This window comes from Miniopterus natalensis, chromosome 11 (genome assembly GCF_054644295.1).
Source record: "Miniopterus natalensis isolate mMinNat1 chromosome 11, mMinNat1.hap1, whole genome shotgun sequence".
Taxonomy (NCBI): Eukaryota; Metazoa; Chordata; class Mammalia; order Chiroptera; family Miniopteridae; genus Miniopterus; species Miniopterus natalensis.
In genome coordinates, this window is record NC_142091.1 from 52,723,980 (window position 1) to 52,747,115 (window position 23,136).

At 47.5% G+C, this 23,136-nt stretch overlaps 1 protein-coding gene across 1 annotated transcript in view; it reads left to right on the forward strand.

Moving 5' to 3' along the window:
* NAV2 (neuron navigator 2) overlaps positions 1-23,136 on the forward strand; it is a 341,354-nt gene that overhangs the window by 277,396 nt on the left and 40,822 nt on the right. Inside the window, exons 14-20 of the mRNA XM_087821777.1 lie at positions 3,568-3,859; positions 4,595-5,297; positions 7,950-8,417; positions 10,534-10,578; positions 13,137-13,297; positions 14,651-14,839; positions 20,886-20,938. Of these exons, the coding sequence (XP_087677903.1) occupies positions 3,568-3,859; positions 4,595-5,297; positions 7,950-8,417; positions 10,534-10,578; positions 13,137-13,297; positions 14,651-14,839; positions 20,886-20,938 (1,911 nt within the window). The remainder of the gene's footprint in view (positions 1-3,567; positions 3,860-4,594; positions 5,298-7,949; positions 8,418-10,533; positions 10,579-13,136; positions 13,298-14,650; positions 14,840-20,885; positions 20,939-23,136) is intronic.

The following is a 23,136-nucleotide window of genomic DNA, read 5'->3' on the forward strand; positions in this document are numbered from 1 at the left end:
CTTGATGCGCGGCAGCCTCTGGGCTGATTCCTCCAGGAGAGCTGGGGAGCCCAGGTCGGCCGCCGGACCAGGCTGCTGGGCCAGGTAAGAGGTGTGGACTTGGAAGTTAAGGTTGAGCTCCTCGCTCTGTGGCATCCTTGGATAAGCTAATGGACCTCTCCAAGCCTCTGCCTCCTTGTCGGTAAGATTACAGTAATTAGGTCCATCCTGAAGGGTGAGCGTGAGCGTCCATGGAAAAGCTTGATCTGCACACTCTCGCTCTCTCGGTCCTGGTTCTTGGTAGTTGCTCGGGAGTTACCTTGTTTCTTCATTTCCTCTGGATTACTAGTCCCTCTGGCTCCCTTGTCCCCATTTTGTGTGCAAGGTAATGATCTCAGTGAAGTTCAGCCACCTCCCCAGGGTCACACACAGCAAAGGAGTGGCCGCACTCTGTCCTCGAACCCAAGTCCGGCAGACTCCAAGCCCATGCTCTCCCCCCACATCATGTGTGTAGCCCTCACCTCACAGCTCAGCCCCGCTTGGTTCCACCCTGTCAACCTGAGGATCGGCCTCCCCTCTGCGGTCCCTAAGGAACCTGGGCCCTCAGTCATGACCTCTCCAACCTTCCAGGCCCTTTCCCCTCTCCTGTGTGGCTATTTCCTCACCTTCCCTCATAGACATTGGATAAGTAAATGGACTTCCAGGTAGGGGCATTAGGAAAATCCTTCTAAAATTAGGTGCCATTTGAGATAGGAACACCTGACAAAGGCATTGAGAGCAGAGGGGAGGGTACAGCTCTGTGCATCCCGTGTGGCCATCCTGCTGGCCTTGTGCTATAAGCCCTGGAAACCGAGAGGCTGGGACTTTCTCACCTTTTGATTCCTAGTGATGCCACCGTGTGACCTGGCGCATGGCTTGGGGAGGGTTTGCTGAGGAGATAGGAACTTGAAGCCAGTAATGTCCCAGGCAGAGAGACACCCACTGTGCAGAGTAGCCCTGAGAAGGCTGCTGCCCTGGACCAGGTTGTGAGGGTGTGATAGTGGGTGATTGTTCTTTCCAGAGGGGGGATTTAAGCCACAGTCTTGAGCCAGGGCTACGTGCACTCTCTCTACCACTAGTGGAATCAGAGCTCTGGGGGTCCCACCCAGAGGTAGGCTAGAGCTGCTCTGGAGTTGGAGTTGGGGGACAACCAGCCAGCCAATATGGAAAGAGAATCTACTGGGTGTTGGGATTGTGTCAGGAGCCGCTGGGCAAGCAGAGATGCCCCCTGTCCTTGGGCTTATTCTCCAGGACGGCACTATGGCATAAAGTGGATAAAATGGGAACTCCCTGGAACCCTTTCACCTCCACTTCCTTGCTGTGTGACCTTGGATGCCTTTCTTTTCCCCTCTGTGCCTCAGTTTTCTCATGTCAAATTGAGACTATGAACTGTAACTTCCTCAGAGATTTTTGGCGAGGATTAAAGGATACATGCAAAGCACTTTAGCCCAGTGCCTAACACATAGTAAGTGCTTACTAAATGTTGTTATTGTTATTGCTATTAACACTACTACAATTTGATTGCGGGAAGCAAGGCATAGGAATGAATATTATAAGCAAGAATGCAGTAACACAAGATGTGGTATGTGCTAAGTTTTCAGTCCCTCTCGGTATGTTGGAAAGTGTTAAAATGATTGAACACGATATCAATGATTTGTACCTGTGCTTGTTCACTGTAGTATTCCCAGTGCCCCAAAACTTGCCTGGTAAATATTTGTTGGGTGAATGCTTCCGAAGCCACTCTTTCCTGCCTCAGGGCCTTTGTTCATGCTCTTCCCCCTGCTTGGCATGCTCTTCCCTAAACACTTCTCTTAGTAAGTTTCTTCTCATTCTTTAGGGCACTTCTTCAAAAAGGCCTTACCTGACCACTGTCCCCACCCCCATTATCATAATCTAAACTATGTCAGTATCTGTATTTCTCTCTCAGATGCCTTGTCCTTATAACATTCTTCATAATTCACAATTCGTTATTTATTTGTATTTATCCACTCTCTGCCTCCTTCACTGGATCGTAAACTCCAGGAGTGGTGAGAACCTATCCCACCCACAGATCCTCAGATCCTCCATGGTGCCTGGCAGACAGTGGGCATTGAAGAATTCTGCCTGAATGAGTATCCTGGAATTGTTTAGAGATGAAGACAGTACCACTTACCTACTTACCCTATTTGACCAGATGGTTGCGGGGATCAGATGACATCGTTTTGTTAAAACGTGCTGTAGCTTGAAAGGCATGTGTTCACGCATTTCCTCACCGAGCCTCGATGGAGCCCCTGCTCTGTGCTCAGAGGTGGGAGGTATCGTTCGGTGTACCCCGCCACAGTGGAGCAATGAGCTTCCCACAGGAATGCTCCCCAGTGTTCTTGTCCCCCTCATGTCTCTGGTGCCTAGTACCTAGCAGGAACTCGGGATGTGTTTGAGGAATGGCTGAACAAACGAAGGCACTCGTAACATGGCTATGATGGATGAGTGGAACTCAGGGGGTGAAGGGGTTCAGGCAGAGTCCACGGTGGCAGCAGAGAAACGATTGAGCTTGGGCTGCTTGTCTGTGTTTAGATTTTATCCCACTCGGCCAGCGTATTTCATGGAGGAAGATATTTATACTAGTGATGACAGGCATTAGGCAGATTCTGGCCAGGTGATCATTTTGATTTCCTACCTTGCTGATGATGCCCAGGTAGTTAAAAGTATAGCAAGTGTGGAACTTCTGTCTTAGCAGAGCCACCCTACGGCGTTGCTGACATCCTGACTAGCATGTCCTTGGCCTGGCCCCACCCCTGAGGGAGGCCCCCAGGCATTCTGGTTAGCTCCTGCCCTTTCACTGCAGCAAATCATTAACATCACACTCTGTCCCCTCCTGGGTGCCATGGCCAGCAGGTCAGGGCTCTTCCAAAGAAAGCCGGCCAATTATATCTCTAGTCTGAACAGAATCGCACAAGAGGAGCAGAGCAATGTGGCATATAAATGGAGCCAGGGTAGGAGCAGGCACCCGCTGGCTTTTAGCACCGGGGAAGGTGGCTTTTGAGAGTGTTTCCTCTCAGCCGCTCTCCCTCCCCGTGGAGGGAGCAGCCGCCCCGTTTCTGGCTCACTGGCTCCGCATGTTCGACTGGGGCGCTGCGCTGCTCCCAAGATCTCGCTGCAGAGTGATAGGGAGCCGGCAGAACAAAGGGAGCCGGCCGGGAGGCGGGATGCCGGCGAGAGATCAGGCCGCCCCAGGCAGAGGAGGTTTGTCGCCAAGTGGCAGAGTTGGTAGCTGAATTCTCGCCACATCTCCGTCTGCTCACGGTTCTCCGTGGGGCTCCTTCCCTCCTTTTCCTTTGGCCCCTTTTACTCTCCTCCCTCACTTCCTTCTAGGACAAATTTTATTCTTTACTTTCCTTGGACCCCCCAAAAATCAGGCTAATAAGATAACCAGAGTGCAAAGGCCCGAACACTGTCAAGCAGCTAGTTATTCTTTTTCCCCTAATTTGGCCCGTGTATTGGCGTTTTTGCTCTGCGGTGAGGGCCTCTAACCTGGGGTTGGGAGGGACTAACTCCAAGTCTCCTCCGCAGACCGACGCAGAGAAGCACTCGCAGGTGGAGAGGAATTCCCTCTGGTCGGGCGATGATGTCAAGAAGTCCGACGGAGGGTCAGACAGTGGCATAAAGATGGAGCCCGGGTCCAAGTGGAGGCGGAATCCCTCGGACGTGTCTGATGAGTCCGACAAAAGCACATCGGGCAAGAAGAACCCCGTCATCTCCCAGACGGGCTCGTGGCGGCGAGGCATGACCGCTCAGGTGGGCATCACCATGCCCAGGACGAAGCCAGCTGCTCCGGCGGGCACGCTCAAGACCCCAGGAACCGGTGAGTCAGAGGCAGATGCTGTCTTGCATCCACAGGTGTCAGTTGGAAAACCAAAACCGCAGTCACTCTAGCAAGGAATTTTTTTTTTAAGTCCCTGTAAATGCTCAGGTATTTGTTCTTCAGGTGTAGACTCTGCTGTTAACCAGCTTTCAGGCAGGTTCAGATCTCTTCCTCTTTCCAAATGGAAATATGCGAGTGAGAGTTTTTAAAGCCTGAAGATGGTTCCACGGCTGAGGCTGTATTGAATGGGTACAGTCATGTGCTGGGCGAGAGCGAACTCTCAAGGGCATGTGTTTATCAGCTGTTGGTATGTTGAGTTGATGTTTTCCATGATTCAGGGATGTATACATATGGAGGAAGTGTTTATTCAGGAAGTTGAGGGTGCCTCCTGAAAATGTTAGGAACATCTTTTTAATGGACAGAGGGAGAAAGTTCAGTAAAAGTCAGGATCTCTTCCCCAGACACAGCAGTGATTGGCTGGCTTTGCTTTGCTCTGGGTAAATTTAGACTGCTTTGCAAATGAGTAAAATCATCAACATCTCCTAAAAGGCTCACGGTGACAGTAGTAGACTAGATTGTCTTTGTAAAAAGCTCTTTCCTCTGCCTCCCAAGGGTACTGCTCTCCCCAAGGAGAAAGTGAACCAGTTCTTTGGAGGAGGGGAGGATTTTAAACAGACCAAGCTGGATGAGCTGGCTTCTCGGTTTGCAGGTTAACCTTGCTGATTTCTCTCTTAGGAAAAACCGACGATGCCAAGGTGTCCGAGAAAGGAAGGCTGTCTCCCAAAGCCTCCCAGGTGAAGCGCTCCCCATCGGATGCAGGCCGCAGCAGCGGTGATGAGTCCAAAAAGCCCCTCCCCAGCAGCTCCAGGACACCCACCGCCAATGCCAACAGCTTTGGGTTCAAGAAGCAGAGTGGCTCTGCTGCCGGTCTGACCATGATCACAGCCAGCGGGGCCACTGTCACCAGCAGGTCAGCCACACTGGGCAAAATCCCAAAGTCGTCTGCGCTCGTGGGTCGGTCCACTGGCCGGAAGACGAGCATGGATGGGGCTCAGAATCAGGACGATGGGTATCTGTCTCTCAGCTCCCGGACAAACTTGCAGTACCGGAGTTTGCCACGGCCCAGTAAGTCCACCAGCCGGAATGGGGCCGGGAACAGGTCTAGTACCAGCAGCATAGATTCCAACATCAGCAGCAAGTCCGCAGGCCTGCCGGTGCCCAAGCTGAGGGAGCCTTGCAAGACGGCCCTGGGCAGCTCTCTGCCGGGTCTGGTCAACCAGACGGACAAAGAGAAAGGCATCTCGTCAGACAATGAGAGCGTGGCTTCCTGTAACTCAGTGAAGGTGAACCCAGCGGCCCAGCCTGTGTCCAGTGCGGCTCAGCCCACTCTCCAGCCAGGAGCCAAGTACCCCGATGTGGCCTCTCCCACACTCCGCAGGTAAGTGGGGAAATAACACTGAGCGGAACTGGAATATATGGAATGGTATCCTGGATTCATAATTTCATGTTTCTCAGTTAAAGCAACCTCTGTTTTCTCTACTTTGGTCCTAGGATAATGCTGTTTGGTCAGATGCTGCCAGCAGTTTTGCAGGAAACTGATTATTTTTCCACGTTAGGATAAAAATAGTAAGCCTCTGTAGTCAGTTATCGTGGGTTCAAATCTTGAATTCACCTTAATTACCCACCATGTAAACTTTATAGTTATGCCTCAGTTTTCTCATCTGTAAAATGGGGATACTTATACCTACCTGAAAGTTCTTGTGAAGATTAATCTGTGTAGCCATAGCTGGCTCATAGTAAGTACTCAATAAAAGGTAGCTACCGTCCAGATCTGGGGAAGCAGACAGTTCTTTTCCTTGCCTTGTTAATACTGTGGCTGAGATCTCTCATCATTCTGCTAGAGAGTGATCTTGGCCAGATTCTTTTCTCAAATAGTCCAATATTCTCTGCATACTTATTTATAACTTCATGCATAATTCCAAATTAGTCTCTGAAATGTTAACTTCCTTTAAAAAAATACTCTTAAAGCAGAAGAGTTTCTGAAAAGGAGAAATCGATTTCCTATTACCTTTTAAGGTAATAGGAAGAAGGCATTTTCTCTCATTTCCACACTGGATGGAAATTTTTACATGAAAATATTATTTGCTGTTTTTTCTTAACCCTTTTAAAAAATCTCTACAGCTTTTGCTTGTTCATAGTATCTCATTATAATATCCATATCCACTAGACCATCCTCAAACTGCATGTGCACAGGACAGAGCTTTCCTTCCCAGAGAATTTCTTGTCATAGAAAAGAGTAAATCTCAAGGATAGAAAACCAAGCAGTGAAAAAAAAATCAAAATTATGTGCACAGGTACATATTTGGGGATGAATCGGAATGTTTGAAGAGACTTCAGAAAGCATTCCACATGAAAGGTATAATGAAGCAGTTCAGTTCTTTGTCTAGACTTGAGTATTAGAATTTCAGTAATGATTATTTTTTTCAGGGGAGGGTCCTATTGGGCTGCTCTTTGTTGTTTTAACAGATTGCCTTGTAAATGAAAATTTTCTCTGCTTCTTGCCTCAAGTATTTTATGTAATATTCGCTCTTTGGTATTATGGATTTCCTTTAGTGACTACAAAGGCATTTTACTAGACCCTTAGGCTAGTGTAATAGAATGCCTGAAAATGCACGCAGCTTCTTAGGTTCTGCATTGAACACCTTTCAGCCAGTTCCTGGCAATTACATTTTTTTGCTAAATCTTGAAGGTGTTCTCAGTGCTCTCATTGTGCCTTAGTATGGAGAAGATAGATCTTAGGTGGAGTGTGATAACTCTCTTCAACAAAAACTTGGGCTTTTTCTGTGTGGCTACACATAGCAGGATCAGGAGCAGTGAGTAAAAGTGAAGAAAATGGATCAGGTTTTGGTTTTCTCATTGGAAGTGGTTGGCACTGGGATGAGTTACACCTTGAAGTAGTGAGGTCTCCAATACAGGAAGTGTGTAAGCATTCTAAAGCCAAGATTCTGCAATAGGATATTTCATTCTCTGATTGTCACCATGCAAAAGTGTTTCTCATGTCACCAGATATTGTAGTGAGGACTGATTATGAGGTCAGTCGGTTGTTTGTTTTTACAGTAATTGAGACTTTGTAAGGACTGTTTGGAAAAGACAGAGATCAAACTCACACCACTGAGTAGCGTGGAGAAAGGCAACCTGCCTGTCAGTGGTTTCGTCACTTTGCAGAGTTTTAGTGGATGGAATTACTTGCATTACTAGAGCATGAACCGCTCCCTGACTTTAAAGCAATTCTGCCACTCTACCGGGTATCCCTCTGCCGATGGAAGAGGAAGACATTTGTACCATTGCCTGTATTCTGACAGCACGTTTTTGGTCACAAGCAGGGGGGGTGACGTGGAAGGCATTTCTGTGTGTCTTGTCACAGAGACACAGTTCACACCATGTCTCTTGTCTAATGTCCTGTGAACTCAGCAAGGTTTCTGGTACACCAGTGGGTGAAACTAGCACTCTGGCCCTCAAAGACACAGCTTTCAGGCTGAGCTTTCACTAGAGGATGAATCTGTGAAGATACTTTCTCCCGGTCCCATCCAGATCTAGGCTTAGGTTCTTGACTCTACATGTTGTGCTTAGAGATAAAATCAACCAAATCCCTGGAGTTGGACTGTCATAAAGTGAGTGCCTGCTTTGTGCCTGGGGTCATGAATGCAAAGATGATGAGGACAGCTCTTTTCTTCTAGACATTTCCTGGGCCAGGGCAATTTTCTAGTTACTCTGTTTATGGAAAGAAAGGGAAGCAAGATCTCGGATGAGCATGAATAGTCCTGTAGAAAGTGATTTGCCATTGCCCTTTGGCTCCAGTAGAGCCAGGGTCTCAGCTGCTGTGTAGAACTGGAAGCTGGAACCTTGTGATGCACCAGTGAGTGTCCAGGTGGCCTGTCCCACTGGAATGCCTGTATCCATTTCAGTAGAAATGACTGTCTCTTCCCCCAGGGACTGCCATGGCTCCTGTACCCAAGCCACACCCTACTCTAACAGCTCACAGCCGCTTGGCTCTGGGGTTCAACCCAAACAACCCTTTGTCTCTTCACAGACTCTTTGGTGGGAAGCCTAGCAAGCAAGTGCCCATCGCCACAGCTGAAAACATGAAAAATTCAGTGGTCATCTCTAATCCTCATGCCACCCTGACCCAGCCAGGTAACCTAGAGTCCCCCTCAGGCAGCGGTGTCCTGAGCAGCGGGAGCAGCAGTCCTCTCTACAGTAAGAATGTGGATATCAACCAGTCTCCTCTAGCCTCCAGCCCCAGCTCAGCCCACTCAGGCCCCTCCAACAGCCTCACTTGGGGCACCAACGCCAGCAGCTCCTCGGCAGTTAGCAAGGACGGCCTGGGCTTCCAGTCCGTCAGCAGCCTGCACACCAGCTGTGAGTCCATTGACATCTCCCTCAGCAGTGGAGGGGGGCCGAGTCACAACTCCTCCACGGGCCTCATCGCCTCCTCTAAGGACGACTCCCTGACTCCCTTTGTGAGAACCAACAGTGTGAAGACCACACTGTCAGAAAGGTTGGTGCTGTGCTTTTGGCTGCCTGTATTTCTCAGAAAGACACCCTTTCAAGAGGCAAAGGATTATGTTAGGAATCCCAAACGTTAATTGACCTTTGCCTGGGAGAGTTCTCACTTATCGCTGATGTCTTTCGGTAGGAAAGCCAGTTTGGGGATGAATTAAGCTCAGCTCTGCTTCCTGTTATCTTTCTCACTGTGGTTGTTCTCAGTGCTTGGAGCTATTGGAAGTCTCTTGGGGGCATATTTAATGCATCCAATTGAAATGGCATTCCACCTTTGAAATCCTCCCATTTTACTCTGTTTGTTTACCAATTGCTTCTTTCCCCTCCCCCTGTATTGTGCAGGCAGAGTGGGTGGCCGGCCGCAGCCATAGGGTGTGTGGCAGGATACTCTTTAGGCAGTGGGGTCGATTTGGTGGTCATCATGGCAAACACCCACCTACTGAAGGGCTGCTGGCCGGAGATAGGAGATCAAGAAACCAAAAGTGTCCCCAGAGCTCCAGGTCTCACTGCAGTTGTGGTGTGTCCATCGTCTCCAGTAGGGAAGAGAGAAAGCCAGGAGCAGCACTGGGAATGAGGAAAATCACTGTATATGACAACGCCTCCCCTTTCTTTCAATCTAATGTTCCTTCTCTTGTTTTCTACCTGCCTGGACTTCTAGCCCTCTCTCTTCCCCTGCCGCTAGCCCTAAGTTCTGCAGAAGTACTTTGCCCAGGAAACAGGACAGGTAATGACATTGTAGGCCGGGGACCCCACCGTGCCTCTAGGTTCCCCTGCCCATCTGTGTTGAGCCAGATGTTTTGTGTAAGGCTGTTGGCCTGAGGCTTACGCTTGTGTTCGTGGCTCCGGTGTAGTATGGTGTAGTACGTGACCCCCGGGCATGCCAGTGAGGGTCTGTTCCGCCGTCCACTGCAGCCCCAGGAGAGATGGGGTTGGGCGGGCCCCTCCCTTCCCAGCGTGGGAAGGAACCTCCGACCTGCACTTGAACTGGGGCAGGCGGCAGAAGCCCTCACTTGCATCTCAGTCTTCCTGTGGCATGCTCCTGCTTCCCACCCTTTCTCCCGCCTCCCTCCCTTCCCCCTCCAAGCCCAGAAATGATCTACCACCCACCGTGCAGCCTGGCCCTCACCTTTGTCTCCCACCTCCTCTGCTCCCCACGCAGTTGGCTCTTCTCCCTTTCAAAGTCCTTCGCTGCAGTTTGGCTCCGTATGTTTTGCAGGCTGCTGTGTTCTGTGTGCCCATTTCCCGTAACGATAATGAAAAAGAATATGTGGAGCGCTGAGACTTTATAAATGAATAGGCTTGTTTGCCCCCAAATGCCCTGTGGGTGGGCCTCAGAGATGGATATTGACCTGAAATTTGTGGGGGAGCCATGGCTTGGCCAAACATAACAAACAGATGTTGTTTCGTGCTAGAAAAAAAAAATTAATGAAAACCCTCTTCACCCCATCAACAGCAGAAACTTTGTTTTTGTCAGACTCACAGACCAAGCCTTTAAACCCTTGTTCTTTGGAAATCCAAATGCCTTGACTTTATCAGCCAGCAAGTTAGAACACGCCCCGACTCAGGCCCAGGGCTCAGCTCCTAGCTACGTCCAATAAGGACTGCAGAAACTGAGAGGGACCTGGAATTCACTCATGAATTCCAAATATGCAGACTGCAGGCCTCTTGAAACCCTCCAGCAAGTCCCTTCTCTCACTTGAAGTCACCGCCAGTGGCACTGGGGGTGGCCCAGAGTTAGTGGTGTGGAGAAGCTGACATCTCTCTCCGAGAAGCAGTGGTGATGGTGCAGAGATGGGCGACTGGGCGGCGGAAGGCACGGGCTCTGCTTCAAGGTGCGGCCGCCCCCAAGTGTGGCCTTGAACGTGCGGGGTTGCGTGGCTCAGGCTTCCTGGTGACTGGGGTAAAGTGTGCACTGGGGTCAGTGCAGGCCGAGGATGGGGGTTCTTGGTTTCCCGTGGACGTGCTGCGCACCCAGCTGGATGAGGGAGCACTCCTGGTGAAGTGAGTCTCTTTCCCCAGGTCTCTTCAGCCCTTTCTCAGCCTTTCCCTCCTCACTTCGCCTGCTTTTTCTGTGCTTCTCTGAAGTTCTCATTTTTGTTTTAACTCTCCTACAGTGACCCGCACCTTGATAGGAACACTTTGCCTAAGAAAGGACTCAGGTATCTGTGTTTCCTCCTTGCATCCATGCCATGTGGTGTGGCTTTGGGGCTTGGCTGGTGGGGGTTCGGGCTGGGCTGGGGTCCCCGCTTTGGCCACCGCAGTAGGACCTTGGACGACCGCTGCCCTCCCATCCTCTCCATCACCTGTCCATTTGTTGGCTTATTTGCTTGAGCAGAGGCTGTGCTTTTTCAGGCTTAATGTGGTGAAACCATGTCATGAACCACATCCCTGTGCAAGCCAGGAGGGCAGTTGCTGCTGCTTCTGGAGCCAGTGGGTTTAATCACTGAGCACGTCACCATGGCCATGCTGTTCACGGGCTGTCTTCCCAGACAAAGGACATGACTTGTAGCATGTTGATTTGTTAGCCAGGACAAGAGCCAAGGAAGAAGGAAATACTACCCCCAAATATTAAAATATTTAGCTTTCGGCCCATAGAAAATTGCTAAGGACACAAATTTTGCACTTGTCTAAATAATAATTGAAGATCGGGTTAGTTTTTGATGCCCAACAAAACATAGGTGTGATCAGTTTTTGGTGAAAAGAAAGAGAAGACTATGAGGAAGTAGTGTCCTCTCGTTCACTCTAAGTCATGGCTTGGGCTCATTTGGGTGCTAGTCCTGGTAAAACAAGATGCTATAAGTCACCATGGCTCACACCATCTACTCCACTCTGCCAATCAGAGGAACTTCAGTTCTAACGCCTGCCCCGTGGTTGAAATGTCTTATGGTTGCAACTGTCATTTCTCCTGCCCTCTAAGTGCCTCCTTCTTCGTAGCCTGAGCTTCACCCTGCACTGAGCATTATGTGCTTTTGCAAAAAATGGAACTTGGAATGAAATGTTTCAACACTCATGTCTGTCTATAGTTGATAAACCTGTAGCTCATAAGGCTGAGAGCATTTTGAACAGTAATGTGAGGTAGGTATCAATGCTTCCTTTTAATAGGAGCTCAGAATAAAGCCAGTTCTAAGAATCTAAAAATAACAGTATTGGAAAATCCCCCAGCAGACATCCTGTGGGAGGAAGTTCACAGTGTGGCCTCAGAAGGGGGAGCTGGCAAGGCCTTCTGTACCTAACAGTTCTCATCGTGCTGATGTGGGCTGGTTGTTAGCTACCATGCTAGAGGCTTAAATTTAGACCACTTTTAATATGAGTTGGACTTGATGCCCCACTGTTGCCCTAAGAGGAAGCCAACCTCTCTAAATATTAACATTTCAAAATGCTGTATACATTTCTGGAGCAGATCTATCCTATGAAAATGATGTAGCTCTGCCTTCTTTAAATTGGTTTTTTAAAAATTCTGAAGAGGGATACGTGACAGGCTGTCTTCAGGCAACTGATGCGACCTAGAAGGTTACATGTCCATCAATGAGAGTAAAAACGTTAAGGAGGACACTTTTTTTTATTCCCTCACTCTGACTTTCCCTTTCTAGCTCCCTCCCCTCATACACGCACATCCAATACCAACATACCAACAACTCCTTTTTTTTTAATACATATGTTTTATATATTTTTATTGATTTCAGAGAGAGGGAGAGAGAGAGAGAGAGAAACATCAGTGATGAGAGTCATTGATCGGCTGCCTCCTACACATCTCCCAACTAGGGATCAAGCCCACAACCGGGGCGTGTGCCCTGACCTGGAATCGAACCTCAATCTCCTGGATCCTAGGTCGATGCTCAACCACTGAGCCACACCCAGCCGGGCAACAACTCCTTTTTTAAGCCAAAAGAATCCCGCAGTTGACGTAATCAGTAGTCACCTCATGATAATCCGTTTGTAAGTCTAAGGGCTCTCTGGCCACTTGGGTGACTTAGAAATTCGGGAAGCCGCCTGTGGGCATAACAAGAAGAGCATGGATTTTGAAATCAGGCAAAATAGATAGAAATCTTGGTGTGCGACTCAAGGCAGGTGCTCACCAACGGGTCGGCTAGACAAGGTCTGCGAAGGCACTTAGCTCATTGGAGACATTCAGTAACTCATTACCAGACGCACTGGAGAACAAACGAGGAGGTGGACCTCAGGGCTTCTGAGGACACTGTCCTGTGTGAAACCCGGTGATTTCGGGTTTCTTTCATTAAGACTTGCTCGTGCTAGATTGCAACTGTGTCACACCTTTTCATGTCTGGTTTCTGATCCGCTCTAGTTCATGGCCACTTGTGTGTTCTTAAATGCAGGTGTCATGAGCTCTCTAACTAAAACTCCTCAGAGCCCGAACAGCAGCTTGTTTTATTGCTTCGGTGCAGTCAGGGTGGGGGCTTGGACATGACACCGTCGTGAATCAACATGTTACAGATACGCCCCGTGACGGCTCTTCTGAGCATTCACCGATCTTGCTCCCTTTACGTGTTCCCTCCAAACTGACAGAAATTGCAATTTTCCCCAAAGGCGGCCAAGTAGCAAAAAATAGTTTTGAGAAACTTCATAAGTTTCGGGGTGTGTAGTGATCCGATTTTTTTTTTTAACACCATCTTTGGATATGTGTTCACTGTCAGCTCCATGGAGTTCATTTCCGTGAGCGTTGATCGTGGTTAATCCAGCCTGGTTTCCGTCTGTCCAGGTATACCCCCACCTCCCAGCTTCGCACGCAGGAAGACGCAAAAGAATGGTTGCGGTCCCACTCTGCAGGAGGCCTGCAGGACACCGCTGCCAACTCCCCCTTTTCCTCTGGCTCCAGTGTCACTTCTCCCTCCGGAACAAGGTTCAATTTTTCTCAGCTTGGTGAGTAGCCACTTTTCATCTGCTGTGCCGATCAGCTCCCTGGGGCAGAGATTAGCTTGTGTTTGGAAGAGACATGTTGGCCATGACATGTGGCCTCATCACTCTCAGGATCTGATCAGCTCTCCGCCACATAGTATGATTACAAGAGATTGATAGCAAAAGAACGAGAGGAAATGGGAAAATTTTTGGTACTCTAATCAATAATTTTCTTTCCGAGCTAACGATCCCATTCTTGAGAAAAATGTACCCTATTTCTAAGACCTGAAGAAGTAGGTTTTCTGGCATGTCCCATGTTTGGTCATCCTCATTGCTTTATTAAGCTAGAGATAAAAATCAGGTTTTGATTGAACAAGTATTCTTGGAAGTGCCTACTACTGACATATGCTTCGACTGGCACAAGAGGGAAAGGGAAAGAATTTGTAACAGTCCCTGCTGACATGTCAGTGGATTCTTTTTTTAGAGCGACAAACACACCCAGACAGACTGATACATAGGGCAAAGGGAAGAATCCAGAGCTTTATAGGAAACCGTGCAGAAACTGAATGTGCTCAGGTAGAGTTAGAAAAAGGAAAGATCAGTCGTGGCTGGAATTAGAGAAGGTTGCATGAACGTGGCAGGATGGGAGCTGAGCCTTGGAAGACTGATCTTTCCCAGTCTTGTCTCCTTCTTTAGAGAGGCCGAGGTTCCTGAATATTGTGAGTAATAAACTCAGTCTTTAAGGACAGGTGTGGCTTGAAATCAAGTGTGACTTAACTCTTTATTTTCATTTAACTAAAGGGATACTTGTGAAATACTGTACTTTACTACAATGACAGGTTTTCAGTAAGAAAGCTAGTTTCAGCTATGGTAAATGTGCCCCCACGGCACCAAAGCTCTTTAGGTACCATTAGTCAGTGTTCCCCATCCAAGGTGACGAGACCTGAGTTCATATTGTTTTTCCCCAGCCAGAAGTCTTTGAGGCAGGAGTTTCTTGTCATACACAAATGCTTCCCATCTGATCAAAAGCCTGGTGGGGCTATTTTGGGCTTTTGGCTTTAGAGAGAATTGTTCCAGATGAGCCCAGGGAGTAATTAGCTCATGCCTGGAAGGTGACACTAGCTTGTCTGAACGTGCCAAGTTGGAAAGCTGAGGCCCAGAGCCTTGCTTTAGAACTGACCCACCTTGCCTCCCTTATTTTTAGCTCTCGGTGTGTAACTCAAATGCTGATGTGACTACCTTTTAGAAAATAGACAAGAGAGAGGAGTTGGCAGGGACGGAGATGGCTGATAACAAGCAGTCTCCTCCTCGCCCCTGTCCAGGAGTTGAACAGAGACAGGAATTTCCAACTTTCTGATTCCATTCCTTCCATTCCAGCGAGTCCCACCACGGTCACCCAGATGAGCTTGTCCAACCCGACCATGCTGAGGACCCACAGCCTGTCCAACGCCGACGGGCAGTATGACCCGTACACCGACAGCCGCTTCCGGAACAGCTCCATGTCCCTGGATGAGAAGAGCAGGACCATGAGCCGCTCGGGCTCCTTCCGAGATGGCTTCGAGGAAGGTGAGCGCGGGGCTGGCGTCTCCCGGGCTGCGGGTGTGCTTCACACGCCCCTACGCCAAGTTCATTCATTGGCCGGAGAGCCCACCTGTAAGTGCCGCCAGCTCTCCCACCTGCTCTGCGGGTCGGGCCGGAGAACCGATTAGTCGGATCTGGCTCTGACTGAACCCTCAGGACCGGGGAAGAGCTGCTGGGAAAGCACCGTGCGCCCCAGAGCTGACTGGGTCCTGCTCCAGGCTTCTCGCTCTTGGTCGCGGGCCATGGCTTCTTGGCACGCGCCCCCATCTCGAGGCTCAGCCGCGGCTCCCCGTCTTGGCGGAGCACGTTCCTGGAGAGTTCGTTTCCCTGTGCTGGCATCCCCGTATGCTTTGGGGGGCTCTGGGCAGCCGTGCCTCTCTGCTGCTCTCCAGAATTTCCTGCCGCTTTTTTCAAGCATCAGTGTTTTAAGCCTATTGCATTCAGTGATGCCCTGTCCTTCTTTGCTTACTAATTGGGTTAGGCTTTTATGTTCTGTTCATTTTAATCAGAATTTTGAGATAAAAATACTGTGGGCAACTTTGTCAGCCATCTTCCTAACTCAGTTCACGCCTCTTTCCCTTTGTTCTTTCACTCGAGGTGCGAGTTAGGGGGACAGCAGCCAATATGTGTGGAGGGACATGACCCACTCCCCCCAGAGCTCCCCGGAGGTGGGCTGGTCGGACGTTGGAGGCAGTGCAGTACTCCCTGAGTAATGAGTGGTTAAGAATGTGTAGTGAGACTAACCAGGGTTTGAATTCCAGTTTCACTGTTTATTGGGTTTATGATCTTGGGCAGTTACTTCACTTCTCTTTGCCTCTACCTTTTCACCGATAGGATGGGAGTAATAATAGTACTCAGCTCACAGAGTTATGAGAATAAATGAAATAATATATACAGATGTTAACCCATAATGTTATCACACGTCACAGCCTGTAGACTCAGCTTCAGCATTTGTGTCCTGGCAGCTGGAAGTCCCCAGTGAGAGGATGGGGACTCTTGGAGCAAATGGAGCCCCGGCTGGGCTGTATCTCTAGTTGTACCCTTTTTTTGTTTTGCCAGCGACAGAACAGAATGTGGGAGGGGAGCCATAAGTCCTCCCCTCTGCTCCAAGTTCCTGTGAGAGTGGGGACACATGCTTAGCATCCTCCTGGTAGGAAAGCACAAACAAACCTGTGATTGTTTCTGAAATCCCTAAACAGGTCAAGAGGAAGAGAAATGCAGGATATAGGCTTTCGCTTTGCCCGGTGTGCTTTTTTACAAAAACTTAAGAGTTTAGCTACAGAGCAGTTGCCCCCTGTTAATCTTTTTAGCGACTTAATTCTCTCCACCCTCATTTGTGTATCATTTGCATCTAGTGATGTCCAATGAGCAGATGCAAGTCTGTAAATCCATATATGGGCACCTGCTGGGACAGAGGATCTAGGAGGAGTGGAGCCCAAGAGACCCAGAGTGTTTCACTGGATTTAAGAGCTAAGAATGAGTGCTGTAAGCACTCAGAGCAGTGATGCTGGAGGCTATGCTGGCCCGAAGGTGAAGGAGTAGGCAGTTTGTCTTGAACCTTTGTTATAGTCAGGTGCCAGCCAAGCACAGCCTCAGAGCATCCCCAGCCCCCCTGATGACAACTTGCCCGTGGAGTGTGCCCTGGGCCGTAGTCATCCCCTCTGCCACATATGTCCCGGAGTGAACCGTGTGCAGGACTGAAACTTGTCCACGAAAGCACACTTTGCCTCAGGAGGGTGCAGGACCACTACAGCATCCTCATCAGATCACTTTTCTTTATTCCATCTGGGATCAAGCTGTCAGGCAGCACAACTGTGGAATAGCTGGATGCCAAAGTAGCATTACTTTTGTAAACCTGACTCATGATGACATGGAGCTGAATGCAGAGAGGAAAATCAACTTTGTGGGAAAGATTTCCTCTCGATACACTATACTGTACAAATTTGCTGTCGATATGCTATAAACGGAACATTTTCATCTTATGGGAAATTTGGCATCAGATTGATTTTACCTCTTTCAAGGTTATTACAAAAATGGAATAAGACTTATGCAATTAGATGGGGTTTTTTCTTTATGTCTCTTTTTACTTAGTTAGTTTTAATTTGTTGGCATTCAATATTATATTAGTTTCAGGTGTACAGCGTAGTGGTTAGACATTTATATAACTTACTAAGTGACCTTCCCAATTACAATATTATTGACTATATTCCCTGCTGTATGTCATCCCAGTGACTATTTGTAACTTTCAATTTGTACATCTTAATCCCTTCCCCTTCTTCACCCAGCTCCACCCCCAAACCTCCTTCCATTTGGCAATCGTCAGTTTGTTCTCTATACCTATGAGGGGTTTTTTGTTTTCTTTCTTCATTTATTTTGATTTTTAGAATCCACCTAAGTGCAATTACATGTTTTTAATTCCACTGGGTAGAGACTTTTTTCCCTTCTTTGAATTTTTAAGTGTTGCAGAAACATTTGAAAAAAATTCACATCTCATTTTAGAACCTCCCAATGAGCCTCAGTGAGGTATGTCACATGCCAGAAAGCAGGAAAGAAATTTAGGAAGAATTAGCACAAGTACTTGTGCAACAATTTTGTGAGATTTACTAAGCATCTTTCATTCTGAAGGAAGTGGGTATCATAACCCTGTAGATTAGATATAGGCATGGCCCACATACAACCTTTCAAAGTTATTTCAGGTAAATTCATTTCTATCAGGTGCATTATGCAATTTTAAAGTCAACTTTAATAGTATACATTTAGGGAGATGCTTAATGCACTTTGAAAATGGATATCTTTGGAGTGAAAAAAATCCAGCGGTTGTACCAATCATCCCTAAGAACTTGTGCAGTCTAAATCCTTTCATCTGGAATCCACAGGAGCAGAGCAACTTTTAATAAAGAAACCTTGCATTGCAGTGTGCTCGTGTTTCTCACCCCTGAATTACAGTTGCAGTTCTAATCCTGGCACCTTCAGGGTTAGCAATGAGACTTTGTAGGGGACCGGATCCTGCTTAGTTCCTGCCCACTCTTCAAAGGCTTGAAGTGAAGCTTAGGTGAGATAAATCGTGGAACGCATTTAGCAAAATGACTTTGAAAAGCGTTTATACTAAGTGCTCAATCAGTGGTAGCTATTGTTATAATTGTCACATTGTTTTATTTTATTATTCTCCCCAAAGGCCATTCATTTCATCCCCATTTTGCTTATGACAAAATTGAGACAGAGGAAATGATTTGAGGACTCCATGCAGCCAGGACTAGATCCTAAACCCATGACCCGAGCCATCTGTTTTCTACTGAATTCTGCCTTGACATTGGGCTTTGCTGGGTCACAGCTGGGCTCTCCTACCTGTCTGAGTGAACTGCGACCCTTCACCGGTGTTCTGTTTTCAGTCACACTTCCTTTGCAGGTTGAGTCCGTTTGCCATCAGATCTGAGCCTCGCTCTCGCTGGCTCCTTTGGCAGACCCAGTGGCAATGTGAGGACGGGTACGACGCCAAGATTCACATTCTCTCTGCTCCCCACCACCTGTGCGGGCTTCGTCGCATCACTTGGGCTTTAATTTACTCTTTTGTTAATTGGGGGTAGAAAGTCCTGCCCTGCCTGGGCATATTACCTATAAATTCTCTGTGATGATAAGGATCGCTTCAAACAATAGCACAAAGGAGAAAGCGCTTTGATTAGTGTGAAACTGAGTGTGTATGTGAGAGGCCCAAGTGTGACGTCCGAGCACTTGTTGCTTTGCTGGCCGGAATATGCCCCGCTGATTTCATCTGTCTGATTTCCCCCTACCGCAGCATCTTCTCAAACATTGGTTCTGGCTTGCACCTATCTGTAGATTAAATGAGAGGCTTAGGAAGCCATTCTGAAATATACCGAAGGGCTTTACAAAAAAATCCCCAAACACCCAGAAACCAGTAAACCAGGTCACTTGAGGGCAAAACGAGCAGATCCTGTTCCTGAATGCTGTGTGACCTCGAGCGGGTCATAACCTGTCTCTGTTTCAGATTACACAGTGGCAGAGGAGGCCTAGGTATTCTCTGAGGTGCCTTGTAACTTTAAAATGTTGGCAGGATAGGTATAGAGAGGAAACACATGTCCTGCTCTGGCCGTTTCAGCTTTGTAACTCTCCTAGGCCTTTTTGTCCCAAAGTATCCAGGCCACACAAGCCAGGATCTGACTTAACTCCGGTCACTTGAAGGAGGGCCAGCCGCAGTGGGTCAGGCAAGCCACATTCAGTTTGGGGTTGACTCTGAGAACCAAAAAAGCTTTCTCTGGACCGCAGCCTTGCTGTTGCTACTGACCAAGTGAGAGGAGTTAATTACAGGGAAAAACAAGTACCTCCACCCGAACCCTGCCAGATGTGTCTGCTCTGCCTGTAGCCTCGGCTTGCACTGAGATACGGCTGAAGGCAGTGTCAGGGAGTCCGTGAGGTGGAGAAATATAAGAGGAAAACTGGGCATCTTCCAGCGGCCATAGGCCATGCAGCAGCCCTGTGCAGGCTTCTGGAGCAGGCGCCTGGCGGGGCAAAGTGACTGAAAGGTGTGATTAAGGGATTCTGTTACCCACATCTCTGCCCCCAGCTTGGCCTCTGGTATAATCTCCCAACTGCTGCTTGTGCACGGGGCTGAATTAGGTTACCCCTTTGGAGCATTAGGTCACTAGGTTGGGACATGAGAAGCCTGTGTTAATGTGTGGACATATTAACACTGAAAGCCATTATTGGCTGTTAACACCTTTACTGATTTTTTATGGGGTATGAGTCAGATGGAGGCAAGATCTAGAACTCTAAGGAAGGTGGATGTGAGCAGTGGTGCAGGGGCAGCCTCAGTGTAACAGGCACCTGCTAAGAGAGAGGAGGGCTGGTCGGGCAAGCCAGCAGCAATGTAGGTTCAGAAGGAGGAAGCCCATCCTGGTGGCGGAAGTCAGGGTAATGATGAAAGGCTTCGTGGAGAAGGCGTTTGTGCTGATCCTGAAAGTTTGGACAGACAGAAATGAAATACATCCTAAACAGAGGGAACCAGATGGGCAAAAGCACTACCCAAGGCATGCTTGAGAGCCAAGTGCAGGATTCATAGTGTTCAGAATGAACCACCTAGAGACACCCGAGTGGTACACTGAGCTATTCTCAGGTATCTTGTGGGCAGGTAGCTTCTGCCAACTGCTGATCTAACTTGAGTTCAATCCTTGGGTGGTAAATGAAAGCCGCTGAGTACATGTGGAAAGTTACTCCCGAGCCTCCCACTTTCAGACCAAAGGTGATGGCACAGTGTGGGAATAGAGGCATCCCACCGTGGTCAGGAAAGCTTTGCCCAATTAAAAGGTCTGTGATGTCTCCACAGGCATATTTCTCTCTTTCAAACAAGGTTTCAAGAGAGTACCAAGAAAATGTCATTAGAGAATCTGGCTCTCCAAAAGAAATCAGCCAGAATACCTTGTCCTGGAAAAGACCGTGCTTTAAAATTGCATGAAAGCAATTAATAAAATGTCTCCCTTGGCTGAGGGCAGAAAAGATCACACCACTTGTTTGCCCCTTTGTAGACATGATAGAAATCGAATGAAGAATCTATATATCACTGGATATGTTTTCTAAGCAGTGTTTGTAAACAAATGTCCATTCATCTAGAATGAGTTTACTAAGGCCAACAGCCTCCTGTGTTCAAAATAATCAGTTCATCTTTTGCATATACAAGTGAATCACCCAGGTTACGATAGAAAATATGCTTTTTAACACTTCTCTGTCCTTGAAATTTTTCATTAAAGTAATAGTGTATTATTTTGATAGGGGGAAGAAAGTATTTAAAAGGTTATAGAAAAAATGTGGTAGCAGAAAATCTACTGACTCTCTTAACAAATTATTCCTATTTGATGCTGACCTATGGCCATACCAGGAAAGGTGGGGCAAGGTGAGATCGAGTTGCTCTGAGCCTGGACGTGTCCTATATCGCTGAGTTTCTCCTTCCCTCCCCCCGTTTTTGGCTCCATAGCAGCCAGCTATGTAATTCACCTTTTCATTTCTTTTCTTTTTTAAATAGTTCACGGATCCTCGCTCTCCTTGGTTTCCAGCACATCGTCAATTTATTCAACAGTGAGTATAAATCAATGCTGTGTAGCTATGGTCGTATGAGCCGGGGTTCCTTCATCAAATGTGTCAAGAATAAAATATCAGCATTTTTCCTGGAGGGAATATTTCCATTATAAGGAGACCAATTAATTAGGGAACAAAATTTGAAATTCACAAACAGTCTATTGATTATAACATACCAACCAATAAATCAGGAACTGGCTGCTTTGTTAACGGGACATTCATTGTGCCATGGGTGGTACCGAGTTAGAATGTGTGAGAAGCCTTGGCCACCTGCTGGTAGAATTTGAAAAGAAAGGCCTTGAACAACTTATTAATCTCTCTGCCTTAGTGTCTTTATCTGTAAAATAGAAAGAATAGCTGTCCCTACTTTGTGGAGTTGTAATGAAGATTAAATGTTCTGAAGATTATATTTTGCTACAATATAAATTCCTTGAGAACAAAGATTTTTTTGTTTTTATTCCTAGTGCTTAATAGGTGTTCAGAAGATAGGTTTGCATAAAATAACATGCACGTAGCATCACGAATGCAATGCACGCAGCGGAGTGAGCGCTCGTCACGGTCGCCGTCAGTGAGAGTTAGTGAGCAACAGCCAAAGGCAGTCAAGTGTGGTACTGGACTGGCTCCGCGGTGCTCGCTTTTTATAGCTGTGTGCATAAATATTTGAGAATGCCTATAGGGAGAAAATATTTTGTTAATTGAGACTGAACATTCTTTAGCCCTTAATTCTGTGGAGGGCTAAACTGGTTTTTTTGGTAATTCCATTTTTGGTGACTCTAGGTTTCTGGGCTACAGAGCCGGACAAACCATATATAGCCTTTTATAAGTAAAAGGCCATCCCAGAATCAAACTAAAGAGACCGCGGCCTGACTGTTCCTTCTTAGGCCTGTTGATGTGGTCTGATTCGAAGGACCTAGAAATTCTCTCTCCTGCTCCTACCCACCTCACCCCTCCAACTCCAAAGTACCTCTTTCTTCAGCTAATTGTCTTGTCTGAAATTTCACAATAGAGTCCTGGCTTGCTTTTTTTAAAGATTTTATTTATTTATTTATTTGAGAGAGAGAGGCAGAGGAGAGAGAGACATCGATTTGTTGTTCCACTTATTTATGCATCATTGGTTGATCCTTGTATGTGCCCTGACCAGGGATCAAACCTGCAACCTTGACGTATTAGGACAATAACCAACTAAGCTACCCGGCCAGGGCCCTGGCTTTCATTTTAAAGGCTTTATATGTAGTAACATTGGAGAGGGGTTCTTTAAGCCACCATCTACTAAGAAGGCATGGGGATGGCCTTCTAGCTATCAGGTCGTCTGTGCACTTATTCTACAATGAAATTCTATGGTATCGGTGCCAGAGATGGTACTTTCAAACCCAGATGCACCTCTTTAACAGTATTACTGGCACTGACTATTTGCCAGGCTGTGGGCTAAGCCCCGAGGATATGGTTTAAGTGTAGAGAGGAGGCTACTGAAAGAGGAAGCCAGAGGCACCAGAGGGCACCAAGGACACAGGACGTGGGACTCTAGTTTCACAGGGTTGGTACAGAGCAGCCATAGCTGACATTTCAGTGCCCAAGCCTCATGTTTTCTCAGTGGAGTTCCCAAGGTTTCCTGTCAACACAGAGGGGTGGGCCCTTCTCAGCAGAGTGAAAACTGGGCTACTGGCCTGCACAGCCGGCCTTGGAGGGGAAAAGCCTGAGCTTCTCCACCTGTGAGAGTGACAGGTAGGAAACCATCACTTGCAATATCCATCCACGTGCCCCCATGCCAACCATTGGAAGTTCTTGAAGTCAAAGGTCTCTCTTCCAGTAAGTAGCTCTTGTCCTAGGTAGATGTGAAGCTGGTGTTTTCATTAAATTAGAAATGGTCCTTTCTGAGTTGATATAAATTCATGAATTACCAAAGACCTAATAATAATTTTTCATCCATCTGGATAGCAAGGGACCCGAGGTCTGATCTTAGTTTACTGTATGACTTTGGACAAGTCACCTCATCATTCTGGTGTTTTCATTAAATTAGAAATGGTCCTTTCTGAGTTGATATAAATTCATGAATTACCAAAGACCTAATCATAATTTTTCATCCATCTGGATAGCAAGGGACCCGAGGTCTGATCTTAGTTTACTGTATGACTTTGGACAAGTCACCTCATCATTCTGGGTGTCTCTCAGTTGCCTTTGGTGTCAGAGAGCTGGACAAG